Genomic DNA, 23,364 nt, shown 5'->3' on the forward strand with positions numbered 1-23,364 from the left:
ATTAACTCTCCCCTATAGGTCCAAGCAACCACATCCTTTGCAAGTTTCATCTTATGTAACAATATTTCTGTGCTAGGTTTATAGTGTTGGCTAAGAGTCATCACCACATCAGCCACAACCGGATCTGCCTCTGGTGGAGCCTTCACACCTCTAGATTCTTTGGGCAGCATGCATAAAGTTTGTTTGTTTTATCCTACATCGCTGTGTTGGCGTGGCACAACTATTCATGCAGAATATTTGTATATAAGGCCACTTTATCATGCACCACTAAATCAGGTCTGTTTAAAAAATCCTTCATTTCCGAGTCGAGACACATGGTAACAACCTTTCATATATCCCAATCTGGCACCAATGTGGTAGTTGTCAGGCTTTCTAACTGATGCTTGTCCCCAAATACATTTTATGGGTATGCTCCATCAATGGCCCAGAGCAAGCTGGTTATCAGCGGTAGGGCTAGGCCAATCAAAGACCCTATGAATCCGCCAGCCTGCGAGACCGCTTTTCTTTTAGCCCTTAGCGATATTCGCTTATTGACCAGCTTCTTGGTTTGCCCTTTCTTTTTCAGTGCACTTATTTGACAGTGTGTTAGGGGCACATGCCCCTTTAAAGTGTTCTGAGCAATCTGCAAAATAGCGGCCACCAGATCGTCGGAGGCTGCGGCTGAATGGCCTTGCGTTGTTGAGGGGTGGCGTATACAAGCATTTTGAGCAGCTCAATGGTCCTCTGTATGCGTGTCGACATGGTGAAAGCACAACTGGCTACTGACACCTTAATGCAATTGTTTTTTTTTATGTCTTTTTAGGAATATACACGGCGGATAACCCTGGGGGGAATATATTGGTGCGCAACCGATAATCCTCTATAGTGGTTGTTTCTAAATCAGCCAGGAGATATCCATACGGTTTACTGGTGGAGTCCTCCCAAAATCTCCATGAATAAACGCATTTTGGATGGATACATCCGGCGGGCTATCACGGCTAGTTGTTTAACGCTATGTAAATAGCGTTTAGCATTCGAGATCTGCCACTCTTGCCCTTGTGCTGCACAATGTAACAAATGCTTAGATTGCGCTGGTGAGTGTATTCAGTAAAGGCTTTTTCTAGCTCAGCGTTGGTGGGGGGCCCCCCTCAGTCATCAAATCCGATCATAGTCACCATGTGTCAGATAATGGTCTAATCTCCCCAACCTCCTCCTCACCTGGGCTTGCTGAGGCACTGTCCTTGGTCTCTGTTGTGGCTCTCTTCCGAGGCTTCCGATTGTCCTGTGTTGATCTGTCTTTAGCTGGTTTCTTCTTCTTATCGTGTAAGTAGGGTCTAGCTTCCTCAGAGGCCACCTTGGCAGGATGTGGAACCTGCCCTAGGGGAACCCCGAGGAGCAAAGCTCAGGGAAAAAGCCAATTGGCAACAAAAAACCATGGTAGTATGCATGTAGAAATATGTCCAGTCTCAGAGGTAAGGTAGAAGATATCACACAGGTTAAATCCTTGGTAAGATTGACGTCATCAGGATGAGAAGTGAAAATGCAGGGGTGGCAAGGACTTCAAGTTTGAAGAATAAATCCGGTAATGAAACTCTTGTACAGAGCGGAGGGTGAGCGGACTTGTGGAGGTCTTGGGAAGTGTTTCGAGGAACCAGAAGAAAAGGACAAAAGCACCACTAGTAGACACAGAAGTTCTGAATATAGAAGAATAGTTAAAGTAGATGTAAAGAATAGTCACCAGAGGAATTGGGGAAACCGTGCAATAAGAGTAAGGAAATTACAAAAGTAACAGATTGCGGTTATGCCGCGATAGGAACAAGAAAAGATCTTACCGTAGTATAGTCCTAGAAACCAAGGGTGATTGAAGTTAGCAAGAATGGGAGAAGCCGCGAGGAAGGGCTTCTTCCCCAAGAGTGAAACAAAAGTAGCTACTAAGAAGAGGAAAAGGGTACGCTGAAGACCGAGGAGCGGTAAGCACACTATGGAGAGAGGTAAGAGTTGAATGAAGTTAGAAATGCCGACTGAACTGGAAACTGAGGCATAAACAAACGGCCGGCACCGGAAGGCAAAGAAAGAAAGGAACAGAGGTAATAGACAAGAAATTGTAAGGAGTAAGGTAGAAATAGCAAGACGAGCGGTTTGACAGAAAGGAAGGAAAACAGAAGGAATATAAGGCGGAGAACACTCGGCGAGTATACCAAGCGCTGTAGCAAGGAGAAATTGATACAACGCACCGGGTTGTGGGCGTGGCTAGTATTTATAGTATCGGCCGCCATGATGGATGAGGACTGGACTGCGGGATCAGTTCCCTGGAAGAGTTACAGCCTCCAGTCATTACATAACTTCCAGGGACGAATCCTGACACCATGCTAGGCGGAAGTAAACGATTGTCATTACGTCTGTCAGGCATATCCTCTACAAACCGAAGGTGTTTAAACTGCTGTTGCAAGGTGTTATAAAGAGCTTGCCAGCAGCTGTAGAACCAGAATATATTATGGGGGACATGTGATCTCATGGTGTGGGCGTTTTCTAAATGTTTTCTGACAATAAAACTCTTGCCGCAGCTGGAAGATCCTGGCCAGCACACACCTCCATTGATGTTGTAGCCTGGTATCCATAACGACAAATACTTCAGCGCTAACAAACCATATGTGTGTGTGTGTATATATATATATATATATATCTATGTGCGAGCGCCCCCCGGATGAGTTTAAATCACAGCGGGTGGTTAGCCTTTCAACCTTCTAAAAGTTGATAAAACAAAAACTGCTGTATCTGGGCATGTATATTCGGTGCTTAAACGCCATGTGAAAACCTACAGATTAAATGCATGGTCTTCTCTAGCATACATGGAAGCAGCAAATAAAAACATGATAGTTTTTGCATATTTTCTTCAACAATATAACATTAAAGATTATATGATATATTACATATCTTTAGAAGTTATAATCCATCATCCAACTTATAGCGCCCCATCCCATCACCCCTGTAGAAAACAATGGGTTGCCCTTTTCAGACACCTCATAACACCTGTTCTCAAGGTCTGTTGATAAATCAAAAGAATTCTATTCTGCTTGTCTGGGCCCCCCAGGCATTCCACTGACCCCCTGGATGAATCAAAAACAAAAGAACAACTCCTCGACGTGTCAGGGGCCCACAAGGCATTCCTTATGCCCTTGGATGAATCAAAAACAAAAAACCCATGTGCTGGGAGGGGTGCGGGGGGGTGACAGGAAAGTCAGTGGCCCTTGTGATCAACAACAAAGATGACCCATCCTTGGGCCCCCTCACATTCTGTAGTGCCAGTTCTAGAGATCAGAACCGCCATCTTTAGTACCCCGGATTGATATCTTGGAAGCAGAAGCTCCTCTGGTGTATAACCCCTAGTGATGAAGCAATGGGTGCCATCACCCCCTCTATAACTTGTACTTGCGGATAACTGGGGCACCCAGAACCCTGTCCATTCCCAAGACACATGTTACTGGGGCTCCTGAAACTAAGCCAAAAGCCATTCTCCATTGTTGCTGGCAACCCAGGTCTGTGTGATTTGAAGCCACCTGAGAATCAGCAAATGGCACACTCCATAAATACTTGCCATGAAGATCCAGCCTCAATGATTGAGTGAACCCATCAGACAAATCCATGGGTATTCCTAGATCCATGGTGTCGCTGTATGTTGGTTGCGGAAGGCCACATGCCCCACACAGTGCAGGAACAGCACAGAGACCATGATGGTTTGTTGGGCCCCTAAATGCCATTTTCGGACCGTCCAAAACATTGTGTGGAAATATTCATAAATCCAATGGATGTTGCATGCTGAGCTCCGCAGGCTGTTTTTTCAGGGGCGGCCTGCTGTAACATCCAGTTGTTGGAAAACATTTCTATAAAAAGCAGAAAAATATAGAATCAGGATAGGTCGTCTTTTACAGACCAAGCATCAGCGCGTTACAGTATTCACCAACAAAGTTATAACTGTAGCAACATGCAGCGTGTTGCAATGTCAGTGTCAACATATTAAACAACAAAGTACAGGTCCCTAAGAAATTTACATTTCAATCCGTTTATATAAAAGAATTGTGGCTACACCAATTCATCAAAGCTGTGATCTTTAGAGAAAAATAATCGAATCCACTGCATTTTAGCGCGTTTCAAGCTTGTATAAAACATTGCTAAACTTGGAACCGTACTTAAATATTTTAAAAGTCCTGACACACTTCTACCTCAATTGTGTTTTTAAAGTACATTTTGTAATTTTCACCTGTAAAGATACTGGGCAACACTTGGTGCTTCCCTTGGCAGACAGAGATTATACAAATTCTGTTTTGTGCCACTATGCATGCAGAATAATATCAAATGTGGTGCCTTACATTGTGCGCATGCAAGAATGTTTCATCACAAAACAAGTGCACCAAAAGTGCAGTCAGGTTTTTTTTTAATGTTTAATTTAATGTTTGGCACCGCAATAAGGACTGCTGGGTTCCAAGCTTTAATATTGAAGTGTCTAGATGATTGTACAAGTGTCAGTTTGGATGTGCAGAGGCGCTATAAACAGTAAACACAAAATCCTCTACACACATTTTCAACTTCTTCCAAAGCGTTGTAGTCCATCTCAAAAGCAGTTCTATATATGAACATATGCTCCATGGATAAAAATATAATCCGACGCTGCCAACATCTATGCACTATCCTAGCGAACATGCAAAACCACAGAGCATTCTAAGCAAACTATACAATTTCAAATACGTCATTAAAAACACATAGCTGTTTAGTTTAAAAATGCACAGCCTGTCCTAGAAAGGGCCCGTCTCATGTCATATGTCAGGTTAGAAAAATATAAAAACAGTACATTAAAGTATTGAAATACCCCCCAAACTCGCCTTTTCTGCTGTTGTTGAAATAAAACTGAGTAAAGAGCAGGTCTAGATTCCAATCGGGCTTTGCATGGGTCCACAGCCCCATGATCAAATCCAGCCGAGAAGCAAGTCACCCCAGGCAGAGCTGCAATCATCTCTTCCAAGTCAATTAGGTTTCACTCCAGGGGCTCATCGGGCAGGCGTTCTGACACTGGGGTTGACAGTACCCCTGCTGCAGTCAGAAGGGTTATTTTAAAGTGGTGAAAGCTCAATGTTTAATTATCAACGATGCACAGATTTATGTATCTGTTTAGTTTGGAGAAATTAGTTTCTTACCAACAGAAGCAGAGCATCTATTTCATGCATACTGCTTCCTATGTTAACATCTAAAAATAACCTCACCTCTGCAGATGCTTCCTGGGGTCCAGTGCCGAGATTTTAATCCGCCGAAGCAGCACATTCTATTTCCTGCATACTGCTTCCTATGGGTTGTAGCAACAGCAAAAAATACTCTCATCCCTGCAGGAGCAATGATTTATCTCATCAAACACACACACGTACACACCCACTTCCTGCATACTGCTTCCTACATGTTGTAACAACTTCTGAAAATTAAGTTCACCCCTGCAGATGCTTCCTTTGCCGGCTTTCAGTCATAAGTTTAAAAATAGCCGTGCTAACGACCATTAGTTTTAGTTGGTAAACATTGTTCATGTGTATTCACATGGACGGTTTGTTAATACAGCTGGCACAAACGCACAGTATTCCGGCGATCTAAATAAAAACCCCATCTGTGCTTTCTGCTGATGCAGTTAGAATACCTCTGAGTCACCACAATCCTAGGATTCCCCACGGATTGTCGTAATATAAAACCCCTGCAGTGTTGCTTCACAGCTCTTTTTTTGGGTCAGTGTGGCAGAGAGATGCTGTAGACCCCTTGGCAATAATATTTTGACTTTTGCACGGGCTCTGGGAACCACACTTTACTTGTGAAGTAAACTGCTTTTCATTATTTACACTCTGTATCGAAGCCAGTTTATGTAAGATTGGTGTACATTTTTATATCAAAATTGATGGCAAATTTATTTTCTGGGATGTTTTTATAAAAAATGTAAATGGTTATTTGATATAAAAAATCTTTTGTACATTTCTATATCGAAAAATAATTTGTATAACATTCCATATAAAAAATGATTAATATTGATTGTGTATATACAAATAAAGTATACATTTTTATATTAAGATATCAAAATTATCATTTTTCGCTTCCTATAAACTTTGTATCAAAAACATTGGGGGGCTTGCTTATAAATTTGATATAAAATGTATATCCGCTTCCTATCACCCAGGGGCGGAACCCCTCTGACTTAATCACTGCATGTCTCTGCAAAACCCTAGGTTCACAGTCCCTGTCTTCAGAGCTCACTTAGCTCTTAGCACTCGATCGAGCAATATCGGCGAGGCCGCTCCATCTATATATAGATTTTATATAAAATGTATATTTACTTTATATCAAAACTCATATACATTATGAAACACTTTATAGCCAATATACATCTGATATACATTTCTTATATCCTTTCTACTACTCCTCTTGGGTGGAACCTATACTAGGTATGTAAACTGCACCAGGAATATGCGATTGGGCAAAAAGTTATGTTTGTGCAGCTCATTTGGCTGTTTGCAAGGAGCCCATAAGCCTGGAAAAAAAAAAGGTGTGCTTGTTCTGTTAAAAGGGCACATGATGTAATCTTTAAGCATGGGCAGTGCCATCCCTTGGCTTTGGAACCCCTAATTTGGAGGCTGTTACAAGCAAAAGGCATCACTCTGCCGTGACGCTGAGCCCAGGGGTGCCGATGGGAAAGGGGTCCTGCCTAAAGAGCCTATCCAATTTCCCACATGGGAGAGCAGAGCATTTACATTTAAACAGTCATTAAAGTGGCAGCAGCAAGTGAATGGTGAAAGTGACAAAAGCCTGCCCAGACAATATCATCGTACCCCCTGTGATGAACCCAACATCGTAAGTGCTGGGCTCTGCATTTAGATGGCCCACACCTCCAACGATTGCCACCTCTTTCGTGAAGCTAAATATCCCCTGAATTGGGATGAAAAATGCATCCAATGGGCCAAAAGCGGTTATAGCCACTATTCAGTCTCCTGGGCTCAGAGGAACCTGGGGTGTGGTGCGGTTGCGGGCTACTATTGGGGTTACAGAACAACCCAATGGGTTAATTGGCTCACACTCATGACTAGCTTTCAAAACTGTCATCTAGCCCTCCCAAAATGTTGAACCTATCTCTTTAAGTTTCTTTTTCCCCAGGTTAGTCTTTCTTCTTTCTGTTGGAAACAGTTTCCCTCTGCATCTGTTTTACTGTTTGCACAATGACTTTGCAGTTCATGTTCTTTGTTAAATGCTGCGTTTGGAATAAACCACTGTCCAAACATCTCATGCTTGTTCTTAATATTTGGTTTATTAAGTGTTGGACTTCACTGACCCCTTCAGCACTGAAGTGAAGCCCAGGATCCTACTGATGGGACTGAGGAGGAGTGGCAAGTCTTCCATTCAGAAAGTGGTCTTTCACAAAATGTCGCCCAACGAAACGCTTTTCTTGGAGAGCACGAACAAGATCTGCAGAGAGGATGTTTCCAACAGCTCCTTTGTTAACTTTCAGATTTGGGACTTCCCTGGACAGATAGACTTCTTTGATCCCACTTTTGACTACGAGATGATCTTCAGGGGCACCGGGGCATTGATTTTTGTCATCGATTCCCAGGTATGAATTCAATGCACATTTTAAAAGCAAAAGATAGCATTGGTATAATAATAGTTTTGTATATTGGATTTAATTTTGTCAATTACTGATCACATTTAGCAGCAATCTCTGTTCCTTAATATGTAATGCTGCTTGTTTAAAATGTGATGTAAAAGTATTAATTACATTTCCAAAAACATTTAATGTTTGCTGGTCCATGTACAACATTCCGGATAGTGCCTATTGTAAAGCATTTGGAACACCAACTGTGTTCTCGAAGTGCAGTAAGCCACTAATGCACAGCTGCACAGAACGCTGCTGAGCGAATGCTGCACGAGGATGCTTCTGTGGATGCAAAAGGTTACAAAGGCACACGGAAAGAAGGGTAAGGGTGGGGGCGGGGCTGGTGTCCTTCCCCCTTAAACACATGGAAGCGCGGGCAGACCAGAGGAGCAGTAAGCAGCTGGGAAGTAGGAGTGGCCAAGGGGGCAACTATGACTGCTGGCATGAGGCGCCCTGCAGTGATTTCTTGCAAATGAACAGTACCCAACCCTGCCTGCCTCTACTCTCTGCCCTCTGCAACCTATTCAGAACAGGACAGCGAGACTTGTTCTTGGCCTCAAGCCCAGGGATTGTATCTCTCCAGGACTGAAATTCCTGCACTGGCTTCCAGTGGCTGCGAGGATTAAGTTCAAAACCCTCTGTATTGTCCACAAGGCCTTCTGGTGCCTGGAGCCTCAATACCTTCAATTCGTTCTTCCTAAATATCTTCCCTCTTGAGCTCTTCGCTCATCCGCCTCCAACTCCCTCAGGGTCAGTCGCTTCTCCAAGCAATGAGTTGACGGTAGATCTCTCTCTCTTCGGGTGGGGCTGCTCTCTGGACAGCCTCCCTGCCTCACTGAAACTTGAGGAGAACCATCTCCAGTTCCGGAAGCACCTCAAAACCTTTCTCTTTTCTTCTCCTCACCCCTGCTGAACCCCTGGCTGAAACTGCACTGATTACCTGGCCACCAGCTGATCTCGGGCCCAGGTCCCCTCCACCGCCAGTCACACACCTGCACTGCCTTCCTGGCAACCCCGCACTCTGGACTGTCGCTGTATCCCTTCTGTCCCTCTACCAACACTTGACACCGACCGGATGTCTACACTTACCCTTGCACTTGCCACCAGCTGGCCATACTTACTATGTTATTAGTCTGTTATCCCATGTACTGCACTCTCCCCTCCCCCTCTCACTTTCCCCCTTCCCATGCACTTGCGCGATCTGAATGACACCTGGCCTAGTAGGATTGCTGTTCGTCTTCCCTCTGTTCCCCCTCCCTTGCCTCGTCACGCCTTGAAACATTTGTGTATAGGTGTGTTATAAATGCCATATTGAATCATATATCATACCAAACTCAGCATTCTAGATCCTAAACTGCTTACATCTAAGGTGACTGTGATAATTAATTCTGCATCATCCTCCATTATGAGTTGAGAAGTCCATGCATAATCAAATTACAGGGACACCACAACTAGAGAAAGCACAGCGATCTTCCATTTTGTCTTTTCAGAAAGTTATTGCCTTGTCACGGTTTCCCTAGTTACTGGATTGAAAGTCACTAGGCATATTCAGGTAAGTAACGGTCTTCTTCATTGGTGCATCCCCTTTATCCTTTTCATGGGCATGGAGCATTCAAAGGAGAGGCGCTCTCTTTAGTTATGAGGGGCTTCCCAGATCTGACCTGCGTAACAGCAATGGGGCGCCAGTGATGTCACAGTCCTTAAGTACATTAATAATAGGCAGATTAGATACCAGGGGGATTGTAGAGTGTAAAGTATCCCACCTGCCAGAGTTTAAAAATGCAGTGGAAATCTTGCTCAAACTGCGCTCTGTAAAGTCTCATTGAACCCCATTTTCAGAATGCTAAATGGTCCCTGAAATGAATCTATACATTTGGGGCACGCCTGGCAGTGGACACCTGGAAGCTGCTAAATTTGTAAGTGGTGCATCAACCATACATAAGAACCTGTTAGAAGAGTGCCTTCTCCCTACCCCCTGCTGGGGTAATTGTTTTATAGGTATAATACAGATTCTCACCACAATGATTTTTACTTGCACTCTTTACTTCCCAAGATAATACAGCAGGTGTTGGGGATTTGACCTCTCACCCAGCAGCTAATTTCACCCTCCTGCAGCTGGATGCAGACCAGACACATGGACACACTTATTTAGCCTTAGAAAAGGCAGGGCTTAGAAGCCAAGGACAGTGCTTTTCTTAGCTATTTCATTGAACAGAGGGGGCCCTTAATGGTGTGCTCCCAGCCTCAAATGTGCTAGTCATTTTAGTGGCAGAGACTAACCTCAACACTGATGGGGTATTCAAACTGTCCTAAATCCAAGACTTTGACCCTTTCATATCCCCTTGCAGATCTTGGTATGAGAGGCACGGTCCAGCTTCCAAACCTGAGGGCACTCCTAGGGGCAAGCATAATAAACAAAGTCTTCCAGAGCGAAGCCGAGACTACTGATCATGAATCCTACATAGGAATATTTATGCCTTGGTCAGGTGCAGTCTGCCCTAATGGCGCCATAACTTGTGTTTCATAAGTGCAATAGGGTGTTTTGGTACAACCCTCTTACAAGCCACTTGAGAAACCACTTGTCTTCTATATTTATTCTTCATTACTGGAGTAGTGTTCTTCTGTCAGAGGGCTTCGTGAGATGGACTATCAGAGAATGAAGTTCAATTGGCGATGTGTTCTGCATGATGCAGAGACCCTCTAAATCTTGAAGGAACGCTCTGATGTGTGAGCTTGTAAACCATACAAAAATGTCAGCAAATGTACCAGAGGTTATAGGCAGTGGACTGCCTCGCTCATACCTAAAGACTGTGAAGCCCCTGGAGTTTAAGAATAAAACTCCAAGTCCAGAGGCATAGTTGGGAGACCCACTTACCAGATCATAGTCTCCTTGAGCCTTCTGCTCACTCCTCAAACGCATCCTGTCATTACCAGCTGTTAGAATTCCATACTTGATAGGCTTCAACACTGCTCAGTTAGCCTACACTCGCCCAGGTTACCTCATAACATAGGGTGCTGCTCTGCCCTCTACAGGGAACAATGTCACACTGCAGTTACCTCAGCTGACTGAGTGACTTTTGGGAGTGATATCACTATGTAGGTGAAATGCAAAGAATGGCTCCCTGGAAGCCCCTTGTTCTAACTTTCACCTACAACTTCCAGTTGTCCACTGCGTCAACAGCTTACTACCAACCACCATTCTATAGCTTACTTCATGGATTTGCTATATTAGATGTCTAGGATTCTACACACTTTCCTTTCTGCAACAATTGCAAAACTATACTGTGATAAATACTTATATGAATCTATTCATGTAGTAAAGTTAACAGGAAAGTATCTAATTTGTATTTATATTTATATGCAGTTAATACATCCAATGTTCCCTAAATTTCTTTGGTTGTATACTCTCCATGGTGCTTGTTCTTGTTGCCTCCCAACTAACCACAGTATTGACTTAATTTGATCTCAACTGATTTTGAAAAAAACCCTTGATTTTAATGATGGCTATTGCTAGCACCAGTTTCTTTACCATACTCCACACACACTCACTGGATTGCTCTATCACATGGCAGTCCGCATCTTCTTGAACTATGTATTTTTGGCAGTTGTCACATGCTCTTATCACCCTTTCCATTAGCTCTTAACTTTACAATCTCTACATCACAATTAGATACCCGGTTTTAATTCCACGCTTCCCCTATCATGACTATCTGCATACTTTTGGACTTTCTTCTTGTGTAATGGTTCTGAATTCTTTGGTTTATCCATAGAAGAGTTTGGTCCTAGTATGACGTTTACCTAATACCTGGCTCTGAGGGAATAACTGTCTCCTCACAAATGTCTTACCATAATGTTCCTTGTGCTTTCCTTTAGCTTCATTGAGCGTACTCTTCACTTTCTCCAAACATATGCGTCTTGATTATTTTTTTCTTCTGGTCCCAGAAGCCTTAATGGGTATTTCTTTGTCACTGTAGCATATTTGTTCTGCACCCAAATGTTCTGGGATTATTTAGCTCATGCCAAATTGACTCCTTAATGTTTAGTTTAAATATGTTGTAGCTTACTGCTAGTAGATGGGGGATTGTTTTCACATAGCACCCCATGCATTCTTTCCAACTCCCTATTAGACTCCAGACTAAATACTAAACCCCTCCATCTAAACCCTCCAGGCTAGCATAATCTCTTGCTGTGAATTGAATACCATTATCAGTTGGAATTTATTTCAGATATCCTTCTCTTATTTTTATGTAAAGCAACTCAATTACTACTACAGCCATTGGACTTTCTTTCTCGCATTCATGAATATATTGTGTGGACCTAATAAGTCTATACTTAAATCCTGGCATTGACTTTGTGGAAAAGGTATCCACACAAAATCCTCTGTTTTTGAGTGTGTTATCCTATCATTCCACCATGACATCTACCCCTTGCCCACCAGTAATGCTCCCCAATCCTTATTTGGTTGTTCTGCTACACATGTGCCCTTCAAAGCAGCTTTAATGAATGTCTTTGTACAATCCATAGGTGGTAGTATACTCTACACCTTTTTCCTCTAACCAAACCCTATCATCTGTTGTCTTATTTCCAAGTAGCCACTGCATGTCTTTAATTTTGTTTCACTGGATGACCAAGACTCTTGCACCAATAAACTTTTTCCGACACCTGTTACTTTTTGCCATGGGCAGCGGGTTTCCTGATCAGGGTGAGAATCACCGAGCATATCTATGGACGGAAGGCACCCTCCAGAACTATGCTTCGCAGCAGATGGTGCGCATTGATGTCGGCTACGCAGGATGCTGCTTGCACCCAATGCGGAGGTTAAGGATATGTTTGGCTTCAGTGCGTTCCAATGGACTTTGGCTGTTGTGTGTGGCTTCGGTGACTCTGAGCAGTTTTGTGAAGGCAGTACCCTTCCTGCTTCCCTGCATTCTGTTCACTCGCTATGAGGACTGCTTCCCTGGCACCTGAATCATGGACTGCACCAAGAAATGTAAACCAGCATTCCTCTTATATCATCAGCTGATTCATGATGGCAAGGCTAAATACTATGCTTTGAGAATCACTGAAGCAGCATGTGCTTCTCATGAGCTTTTTAAGAGTGGCTTAACAGATCTCGACTTGCTCTGTGGGGAACTCTGTTCCGCCTCGGGATGCCCAGGCTAGGTGCATCGAAATCAGCACCTTTGTTTCTGAAAAATGCCTTGTGATTCGTAAGAGCATTGAAGATCGACATTTAGAAGGGAATATGGGATTAATGGTCTGTGCAGTAATTCTGCCCCCTTGGTTGGGGCTAGGATCTTTAAACTGGACCCTATTGATGAAACCTCTATTCAGACTGCGCTTGTTGGTCTTAAATCTGCCTCCCTTGTGATGCGGTTCCCCTTCCCATCCTGAAAACCCTCTTACAGAAGGCCTTGAGCCTGTTGACGACTGATATACAGCATTCCTTCTCTACAGGCTCTGTCCCGGATGCTTTAAAGCATGCAGTGGTTTTGCCACTACTTAAGAAAGCCAATCTGGATCCGCAGGTTTCAGCCAATTATAGGCCTGCTATTATGAAGCTGATGGAAGCGTTGATCACACCTCAAATCTCGAGCTTCCTAGAAACTGACTTCCTTCACCTATTTCAGTCAGGCTTCTGCCCCAAAATGGGGACGGAATCGGTCATGAAATCGCTGCTAGACCATCTTGCACTGTTGCAGGACTGCTGAGAGATTGGAGGTCTTATTTTCCTTGATCTCTCCGCAGCCTTTGATACAGTATATCACCATGTTCTGGTGGGTAGGCTGGAGCAGGTGGGTGTCACTGGACCTATTTTGGCTTAAGTCCTTCTTCGAGGGTCGTTCTCAGACAGTCTCTTTCTAGGGATGCTTTTCTTCCCTTGTTCAGCTGCTCTGTGGGCCAGGCAGGGATCAACCTTGTCCCCTCTATTTAATATATGTGTGTGGATGCTGGCCAACCTTATCTCTGACTGTGGTGTGCTCTTCTATTCCAACTGTGATGATACTCAGCTGATATTTCGACTGGATTCTTCTGTGAGCGTGCCTCCCAGTCAGCTGTGTAACTGCCTGGAGAGAGTGGGTTTTTGGATGGCAGCTAACTGACTCCAGTTAAATGGCAGCACGACTGAGGTGCTGGTGGTTGGTCCGAAGGGCAGTGACCATCTTTGGAATGCACAATATTGGCCAGAATGATATGATATGATGGGTTAGTTATAATACCCAGAGGTTTCTAAGCGCGGACCTAGGAATCGAACCTGTGTTGCTTCGTGTCGTCTTGTTTCCAAGGCAAGCACGTTGCCGCTGAGCTATCCTCCCTTGGCCCCTGCCCGGTACCTTGTGCTTCTGTGAAAAGCTTGGGTGTGAAACTTTTATCTGATGGGTCGCGTGAAGCCCACATTTCCACCATATATGGGGCAGGCTTTGGAAAATTGAAAGCCCTGCGTAAAATCCTCCCTTTGCTTCCTCTGGAAAACCGCGACCACAATAATAACCTCCTCAATAATGGGTTCCATTCCATTTGAGATTCAAGATTTCATACCTTTCCTTCAGGAAGCTGTTAAAGACCCATCTTTTTGGTTCTCTCACTACTCATTAGGCTGTGGTTTCTTGTCTTGTTAAACTGCTCCCCTCTCAGCGCCTTGATGCCTCCGGGCCATATTTGCGCTCTATAAATCATAAATAAATAAATCCCTTGGCTCTGGTGCTTTTGGCTGCTTTGTTCTGGACTTTGAACCCTTGGCTCCTGTATCACGGACTGCACTTGAAATGACCTTCGCTCTGTCATTTTGGACTACTTGCCCTGGACTTTGACACCTTTGCTCCTGGATAACAGACTGCACCTGGCGTCCCCTTCTGTCTTGGTACTTTGGATTTTCTCCTCTTTATTTTCTGACTTTGCTTCTGAATCGTGGACTTCACTTCAGCCTAGGGCTTCTGACTGATTACTCTGGTCCCAGATTCTCTGGCTCCTGCTGATCAACTACACCTGACTCCTCCCCTTTGTTCTGAATAATCCATCCTGTAATTTTACCATCCACCACAGGTAGCCAGGAGACTGGGCTTGGGAGAGGGACTTTGTCTCAACACTCTTTGGCACATTGTCTTTGTGTGTTCCTTTTTTCTTCCTCCAGCCTAGGAAGAGAGACCGATGACATTCCTCCCACCTTTTCGTCTCGTTCCACAGTGCCCAAGGTTGTTTGATTCCTCAGATTGTGCAGTAGGAAGGAAGGTCTTGCCCCGACTTGAGCTAGGATTCTAACACCTGCCTCCCATCTTCCATCGGTATGGCTTGAGGTAATTTGAGTAGTATGTCTGGCAGTTTTTATCTTCAATTCTATTGTTCTCCTTTATTTGGGAGCAGTAATCTAGATCAGCATTCCACCATAGTGTTTTTTTGTTTCTGATGGGCATATTACCTCAAATGTGTATTCTTGTAATTTTAGAGTTGGCATTGCAATTTTTTTAATGCAGTCTCCTCATCATTTTTTATAATATTCCTACAAACAGATCACTATTGTAAGGGGGCAGAAGAACGATCATTTATATATATCACACTCATACACAAGTGTGTTGAAGAAGCTGATGGGGCAGCTCAATTTTGCAGGCGGGGTGATCCCGAGGGCAGGGGTTTTGCAAGAAGACTGGCCCTTTAGATGAAAAAGCTTGCACAGGCTCACCACCGTGTCCGTCTGGGGGCAGGGCGAAGAGAGACCTCCAAGTGTGGGCAAGCTTCCTGGAATCTTATAATGGGGTGACAGTATGGAGGGAGCCATGGCGATCCAGCCAAGGGATGGAGTTGTTCACAGATGCCTCCGGTGGCGTGGGGTTTGGAGCATTTTTGTCAGGGGGCTGGTTCGCTAGAGCATGGATTGAGGAAGGGCTGACAGGGGACATAATGTTCCTGGAGCTGTTCCCCATCGCAGTCGGGTTCCACATATGGCAGGTGAGCTTTGTCAATAAGATCACATTGTGGTGCAACAACCAGGCAGTGGTGCAGGTAGTGAATAGCGGCGCAGTGAGCTGCCAGTTTGTGCTTGCCCTGCTAAGGTTTTTAACACTGACCTGGCTGAGGCTGAACACCGATGTGAGTGCGAGGCATATCCCGGGCATGCACAATAGCATAGCTGACGCTTTGTCTCGTTTACAGTGGCGGAGATTCAGGCAGCTCGTGCAAGGTGCATAAGAGGAGATGGCACCGGAGTGGCTCTGGGGGATAGCGAGGAGGTTCTAAGGACACTAGTGGACAATGATGTGGCCCCAGGTATGTTGCAACGGTACAAAGGGTATTGGAGGAGCTTTCTGGAGATAGCAAAGCCCAATGGGTCAATTGGGAAGCAGCGTGTGCTGAAGTACATAGCCGGGGCCCGCATGGCCAGCAGAAGCAGGGCATGGGCAGCCACCACCTTAGCGGCAGTGGCTTTCTTCACCAGGACCAGAGGGGAGGCCGACCCCACTAAGAGCAAGGTCACAAAGGCAGCCATGGAAGGGCTGGGGGAGGATCGTAGGAAGGGAGCCAGATCACAGGGGGCCCATTGCTTTCCTATATCATGCAGGCATTATGAGCGAGGCGATGGTCATATGCTTAGGAGCCTACGAGACCAGCCTCTTCAGAGCGGCTTTCGGTTTGTCTTCCTTTGGGGATTTTAGGGTTAGCGAGCTCGCTGCGGCAAACCAGGCAGGGGATGGCCAGGGCGACCGATGTGGTGCTGCAGGAACAAGAAATGGCCATGTTGCTGAGGAGGTCAAAGACAGACAAGGCTGGTAAAGGGCAGTGGGTCCAGCTGCACTGCATAAGGGGAGGACAGCTGCTGCCCGGTATATCTGCTGTGAAATTTCCTGGCGGCAAGGCCCAGGGGCATAACTAATCTGTTTGCAGTGGAGTTGCTTTGCTGAAAATGTTGGGGGGACATTGCATCTGAAGAAAAGGTGCCCCAGCCTAAAATTACACCCATGTCTGTTTGTACACACAGACGGTGGGCAGGGATCCGAGGCAGTACAGCACCCACTCTTTCAGAATAGGAGTGGCCTCCATGCAGCGGGGACGGGGGCCAGCATTCAGGGGATTAAAGTGATTGGGCATTGGAAATCGGGGGCTTACAAAAAAAGACATCAGAACTGACAGAATGTAGAGCTAGCCACTAATGTTCTGTAAATATTTATCATACCCCATGCTAGGGGATGCCATGCAAGACAGAAAGGTAGTATGGGTGATTGGCCACTCGTTCATAGTGAGAGCGACTGAATGGTTGAACACCAGGAGGCATGGAAGAGACAGGGTCTTGAGCAATACTGACATTCTCTGATTTGGTAAGAAAGGAATGAGATGGGAGGAGCTGGAGGAAACAGTGGTGGGATTACTGGAGTAGAGGGAACCTCCTGAAATATTGATTATCTACCTAGGAGGGAATGACCTGGCCAAATTGCAGAGAGGGGTCCTGGTGTGCGAAATGTGCTGCACTATGTGGGCGTTGAGAAAGACCTTGTGAACTGATGTGGTCAGAATTGATTCCTAGGTTTGTATGGCGGGAGGACAAATCAACGTCGGCTGTCAAAGTCCATGAAAAAGCTGAATGTGGCTATGTCAAAACTTCGCAAGGGGCTAGCTTCTTAATCGGGCACAGGCTCATAAATCTAGGAGTGCCCACGTATTATGAAGAGGATGGGGTTCACCTGTCGGATATGGGCTGGTACCTTTTTCTTTGCTGAACTTGGAGGACGCCCTGAGAGTAAGAGGGTGTGAATAGGAGGCCAGTTTCGGCAGGCATGGGGGCGGCAAAGGTGCGGAAACCCCTTTTTTGCTGTGGCAGTAACTCAGGCGATCGAGCAGTGCCTAAACTAACCTCACCGGTAGCCTAACACGGTGGGGGCCTGTACGTTATATATTTTAGGGGCACCCACTCTGGTCGTCCACTTCCAGCTTACGCTGGTTGAAAAAGAAAACCATAACGGCAACCCCTGCTGCCAATCGGCGGCAGCTGCCAATGTGTTTCGCCCAGACTGAGAGGCTCTGGGAGGTTCGGGGAGTGATGGCCTAAGTATGCGGGGAAAAGAATGGAAATAAAGGTGCAGAGAAAGGTGTTAGGGGGTGCAAAGGAATGTGTGAACACAAAGGTTCTGCCGATCATCTGAGATGTAATAATGTATCGAATATGTTATTGTCTGGTTTGCAGTGACTGTGTGACGTGTGATAATAAAACTGCGGCCTTATTATGCCACAAATGGAGAAGTTGGTCTGGCCTCAGTTATTTAGACAAGGTGGGCAACAACGGGATGGTATGTAGCTTACCGGTTGGGGGATCGGGCAGGCGAGCAGTACCCAACGGCCCATTTTAGAACTTCTGCCTGCGCCTCTGGAGAGAACACACATGAGGGACAGTTCCGGCCATCTTCGATGAAGCACGAGAGTCACTGCAGGGTTACAACACCTGTTCACAGCTTCATTTGGTATCGTCCAAACACTCCGCTGGGGGCATACAACAGCAAAAGAGAAATGGTTAAAGTGCTTTTTATTCTAATGCGGTTTTCTTTACCTAGCAGAGCCATTTGTCTCTTAGCAACGTAGGCACTGGGCCGAATAAAGTGTATCCTGCTCGCTGAAATGAAAAGCAGATGTCTGGTCCCACACCGCCCATCAATTGCTAAATGTTTTGTATTTAAATTTCAAATACTAAACAGATTTATTTTTCTGCATCACATGTCACATACTACACATTTTTTTTAAAGCACATGACAAAATCTGTTAATTGCCCAAGTACTTTAACACCTTAAGCCAAATGTATTTTCTGCTGTGGGCATCATACAGGGGAAGCTGCAGTCAACCGAGGGTGGTTTATTCCCTCCGTCAAATGCCTTTTACTTTTTTTTGCTTTTGTTGTGCTGTTGCCTAATGTCAGCGTTTTAATCATATACAAACGACACTCGGAACGTATTGTAGCAAGAAGGGAGTTTTTGCAGTCCAAGTTCCAGCTTCAAGACAATAGTTAGGTCTTGATTGTAACTTTGCATTCTCTGACTTGTAGTCCTGGGGTTAGAATTGGGACTTTGGGACTGCAAGTCCCAGAATGCAAAGTTCAAACCAGAACTGGATAGCCTATCTTGAACTGTAAGGATATTGTTGGCACGCATATGATGGTGCAGAGTTGGAATGTGGCACATGAGGGGACGTGGAGGGAGAGAAAGTGGGATGTTGCAGAGGCTGAAATGGTGGAAAAGCCCAGGGTAAAACTGTGCAAATGCGACATCCTGAAAATGGTGTTGATGCGGAAATGAATTCACTGTGCAGAGCGTGAGAACTGGCAGGGGTGAAGCTGAACCCAATGTGAAGATAAAGAGGAATTGATGAGCCGGGGTTCTGTCTATTACGTAATTAGCAAAACATTGATTTTCACTGATGTTATCACAGTCCAATTAGACCAAAATAATGAAGGGTGCAAGTGGGTTTCCCAATGTCCCAGATCCGGTGGAACCCAAAATCCGGCTCAAATGCCAGCACTGAGCAGAAGTCACTAGGTATATTCAGGAAAGAAAATCTCGTCCCTATTAGGAACCCTGTGTTTCATTCTCCACCCACAACCTCGGTTCTCCCTCTGTAACAGCTAATTCCCAGCCGCCATCCTACAGTTTACATCAATCTTTCAATCTATCACGTGAAATATTTTTACACTAGCCCACACTTTAAGCAAACGGCCTCTATTTTAGAACCCCACCTAATATGACACCTCAAGCCCTCAATAGTAAAAAAAGAAGAAAAAAAGTCCACACATTGTTTCTTCTTCTACCCGGTAAAACAGCTCAGCGGGTTGAGCGCTCGCTGCTGCGATCTGAGCGTGATTTTCAGGTCCGAATCCCGGCAATGACAACTCAGCCTTTCATCCTTTCGAGGTCGATAAATAAGTACCAATTTCGGTTTGGTGATATTGTATGTAAATATGTGCTCTGTGAAGCGCTTAGGATAGGCGCTATATAAATAACACATCATTATCATTCATATGATATGATAAGGCATTTGTAACGCGCCTATACACAAGTGTTTCAAGGCGCGATAAGGCAGGGAGGGGGGAACAAGGGGAGACAGACAACGATCCTACTAGGCCAGGTGTCATTCAGATCGCGCAAGTGCATGGGTAAGGGGGACGGGAAAAGTGCAAGGGGGAAAGGGAGAGGGGAAGTGCAGTACAGGGTTAGTAATGAACAAGATAAATAATAAGGGTCAGCTGGTGGCAAGTGCAAGATAAGTGCAGACAAGTGCTGGGAAGGGGGGCTGTAGGGATACAGAGACACTCCCGCAGTGCAGGGGTTGCCAGGAAGGCAGTGCAGGGGAGAGTGGCTGGGCCAAGGACCGAGATTGGTGAGTGGCCCAGTTGCTGATTCAGTACAGTTTCAGTGATTTAGCTGGGGAGAGGGAGAGAGAAAGCAGAAGCAAAGAGGAAGGTTTTGAGGTGCTTCCGGAACCAGAGATGGTTCTCCTCAAGTTTCAGGGGGGCAGGAAGGCTGTTCCAGAGGGAGGCCCCTGCTGCGGAGAGAGATCTCCCCCCAACTCGTTGCTTGGAGAAGCGGCTGACCCTGAGGGAGTTGGAGGCGGAAGAGCAAAGTGCTCGAGAAGGAAGATATTTAGGAAGGTAGAGTTGAAGGTAATTTGGCCCGAGGCCCCACAAGGCCTTGTGGACAATGCAGAGGGTTTTGAACTTAATCCTCGGAGTCACAGGGAGCCAGTGAAGCGATTTCAGTCCTGAAGAGATACGGTCCCTGGGTTTGAGGCCAAGGACAAGTCTCGCAGTCCTGTTCTGGATGAGTTGCAGAGGGCGGAGAGTAGAGGCAGGCAGATTTAGATAGAGGCTGTTACAGTAGTCCAGCTTCGAGAGAACCAGGGCTCTGGAGACAGTGAGCTTCTGGGGGAAGGAGAGGAAAGGAAGGATACCTCTGAGGAGGTGCAGCTGGTAGTGTGACTTCTTAGAAATGTCAGAAATGTGAGGAGAGAAGGAGAGTGTGGAGTCGAAGATGACCCAGAGGTTTTTTGCCTTGCAGGTAGGTGCAGGAAGAGGGCCAAAAGAGGCCGCCAGAGAGCTGCAGGGAAGGAGGGAGTGGGTGTGCCGATGAGTAGAATCTCAGTCTTACTGGCATTAAGGCAGAGGTCGTTGGCGGCACACCATTCCTGGATAGCAGAAAGACAGTCAGAGATGAGGGGAGGAGAAGAGGAGGCCGAGGGTAGCCTGAAAATGAGCTGGGTATCATCCGCATAGCACTGAAAGTTGGGGCAGAGAGCAGCGATGCGGTGGGCGAGAAGTGCCAGATACTGGTTGAACAGCCAGGGAGAGAGGTTAGAACCCTGGGGGACACCACAGGTAGAGAAAAAGATGTCAGCCAGGAAAGATCCCAGTTGGACCTGCGAGGGTCGATTTGAGAGGAAAGAGGTCAGCCAAGCCAGAGCCTGACCAGTGATACCCAGGTTATCACGGAGACGGTTAAGCAGGATGGTTTGGCTGACAGTTTCAAAGGCAGAAGAGAGATCAAGCAAAATGAGAACACATGGAATGTTAGAGTCAAGGTTCGAGAGCAGGTCCTTTCATAGATGGAAGTAATTCCAACTTGCAGTCACCCTTTAAAATCTAGTTTAAGCCCAGTTACCATACTTGTAAAACAGCAATCCTTAAGCCGAAGGAAGATTTACAAAGAGCATTACTGTAGTAAAATATAGTTGTACTTTAACGGCCCACCCAGACAACCAACAACGTCTTCTATTCGGAGCATGCATGTACATATGCGCAGTCGGGGTGCTGTTAGCGGCCTCTATCAAACCAGTGCTTGTAGCTGCCTCGGTTGAGACTAAAGGTAGACAGCCAGTTTATAGCAAGCGATCTGTGACCAACTGCATCGCTGCTGACACGAATGTGCTGGCAATCCTCAGGAAACATGGTATTAGGCGTGTGCACATGTTTCTGTGTTCTTAATTATCTCAGCCAGAAGTGGCAACTGGGTAAACTGAAGTTGGGCTTAAAGTAACATAACGCTTTTAGAAGAGTTTTGCAGCTCACATCAGTTGTTTAGAGTTCTAGTTGTCTTGCAGAATTCTGGGAGCAGCATGATTTTGAAATGTCTTTGTTGTTCATTTCCCTGGTGGGACAGCAATAACTGACAGTTCTAGCAACACTACGAAATACAACCCAAACTGTAAAGGAATGCAGAGGACAGAGCATTTCAAAGAAGGAAAAGGGATGCACTATGGATACTGACCGTAGGGGAGTCCGTGTTGGCTCAGGCGCTCGGAGCTAGATCCAGGGTTGGGCCGGACCAGGTGTGGTGCAGTGCGCAGACAAAAGAGCGGTGGCCCACACAGAACACGTCTGGCTTCTACACCATTTATTTTAATAATAACCCAGAAGGCTTCCATCCTTTCCACAACGTCACTTCACCATAACCCTCCTCCCCTTGGTTCTGCCCCCCACGTAAGTAACAAGGTGGACAGTGTCGGAACATGAGTCTGTATGGGTAATAACAGTTTAGTTACTTGGCTTAAGTACAAAGGGAGCAATGGGTCTTAAAATGTCTCTAGGGGCCTTCTGGAAGGACCTGGTGGACAGAACCACAATGTACCTTGTGCTGTAGGTGTTCTTGATGCTACACAGCGTTGAGTCTGCTTCAGTACGCTTTGCAGGCTTCTGTGACAGAGTTCAAGATGGAGGGGGGGGAGACCGCTGCGGGTATCAGGCGGCAAGACGGTTCAGCGAGCGAAGCTGGACATATGGCTGCAGGCTGGTCTTCATAGCGCCTCAGGGTCGGGAATCGTTGTTTTTGTGCATGACAGCGGTTCTGAAGCACTGGTCGAGATGTCTCGGATGTCTTTAAGCGACTGCGGCATAACAGTCAGCATTGCAGTCAGTTGCAGTTTGAGGAACTTGACTGGCTCGAAAATGTCCCTTAGGGCGGACGTTTGTAGATGCTCGCAGAAGCACTTCTCCCAGGTTCTTCATGGGGCTTTTGTCATCCTTTAAGGTGGATGGCCCAAAGCTAAGGAGTCTGTTGCAGGCAGCTGCTTTGTCCTTGGTTTTCGGTTTAGAGACCTATGAATCTTGCTGCAGAGCCTAGAAGGGCACGTTGTGTGCTGGCTGGGTACTGGTTCTGGAGCTGCTGGCGGGTCCTCTGGATTCGGTATCGCCCTCTGTTCTCTGGGATAGGTTTAGGGGAGGAATCTTGCTTCCCTCTTTGGCGGTCCTGGCCTTCTGCCACTGGCGGAAGATGTAAGGCAGACTGTACCTTCAGCCCAGGGTCCAATGATGAGTGGCTTGGCCCTCTTTTGAAGTCAAATGGGCCACAGTGATTGGTGTAGGCTAGGCCTACCTTAATAAACCAATCCTCGGGTCCCCACCAACCATCTCCTGTATGCATGAGGTCATAACCGGAGTGCTTTGCAACAGAAAAGGTAAAGGGGTGAAAAAATGTGATACTAAGTCCCACCCATCTTCTTGTCTGTCGATCAAAGGGTCTCTCTGGTTAATGGAGCTCTCTGTGGTTCCTATCGAAAGCAGCAGATCTGCCTTGAAGCTGTGGCGAGACCAGACGCTCTGGCTCCTGCAAACCACCTCCTCATGCCTTAGGAATGGGGTCCCCTTGTGGGTTGGACCACTGTAAACACGGAGTCCCAGACATGACAATTCACTGTCCTCGATACTGAGGGCGGGAGCTGGCATCAGGTTGACACAGTTGTATATAAAAGGTTGT

General features: G+C 45.9%; 1 protein-coding gene across 2 annotated transcripts in view; it reads left to right on the forward strand.

Annotated features, from left to right (window-relative positions):
- RRAGD (Ras related GTP binding D) overlaps positions 1-23,364 on the forward strand; it is a 536,051-nt gene that overhangs the window by 90,506 nt on the left and 422,181 nt on the right. For both annotated transcript variants that reach the window (XM_069606500.1, XM_069606499.1), the window contains exon 2: positions 7,311-7,606. In XM_069606500.1, the coding sequence (XP_069462601.1) occupies positions 7,311-7,606 (296 nt within the window). The remainder of the gene's footprint in view (positions 1-7,310; positions 7,607-23,364) is intronic.

Source organism: Ambystoma mexicanum, chromosome 4p (genome assembly GCF_040938575.1).
Source record: "Ambystoma mexicanum isolate Mex_15411 chromosome 4p, UKY_AmexF1_1, whole genome shotgun sequence".
NCBI classification, from domain to species: Eukaryota; Metazoa; Chordata; class Amphibia; order Caudata; family Ambystomatidae; genus Ambystoma; species Ambystoma mexicanum.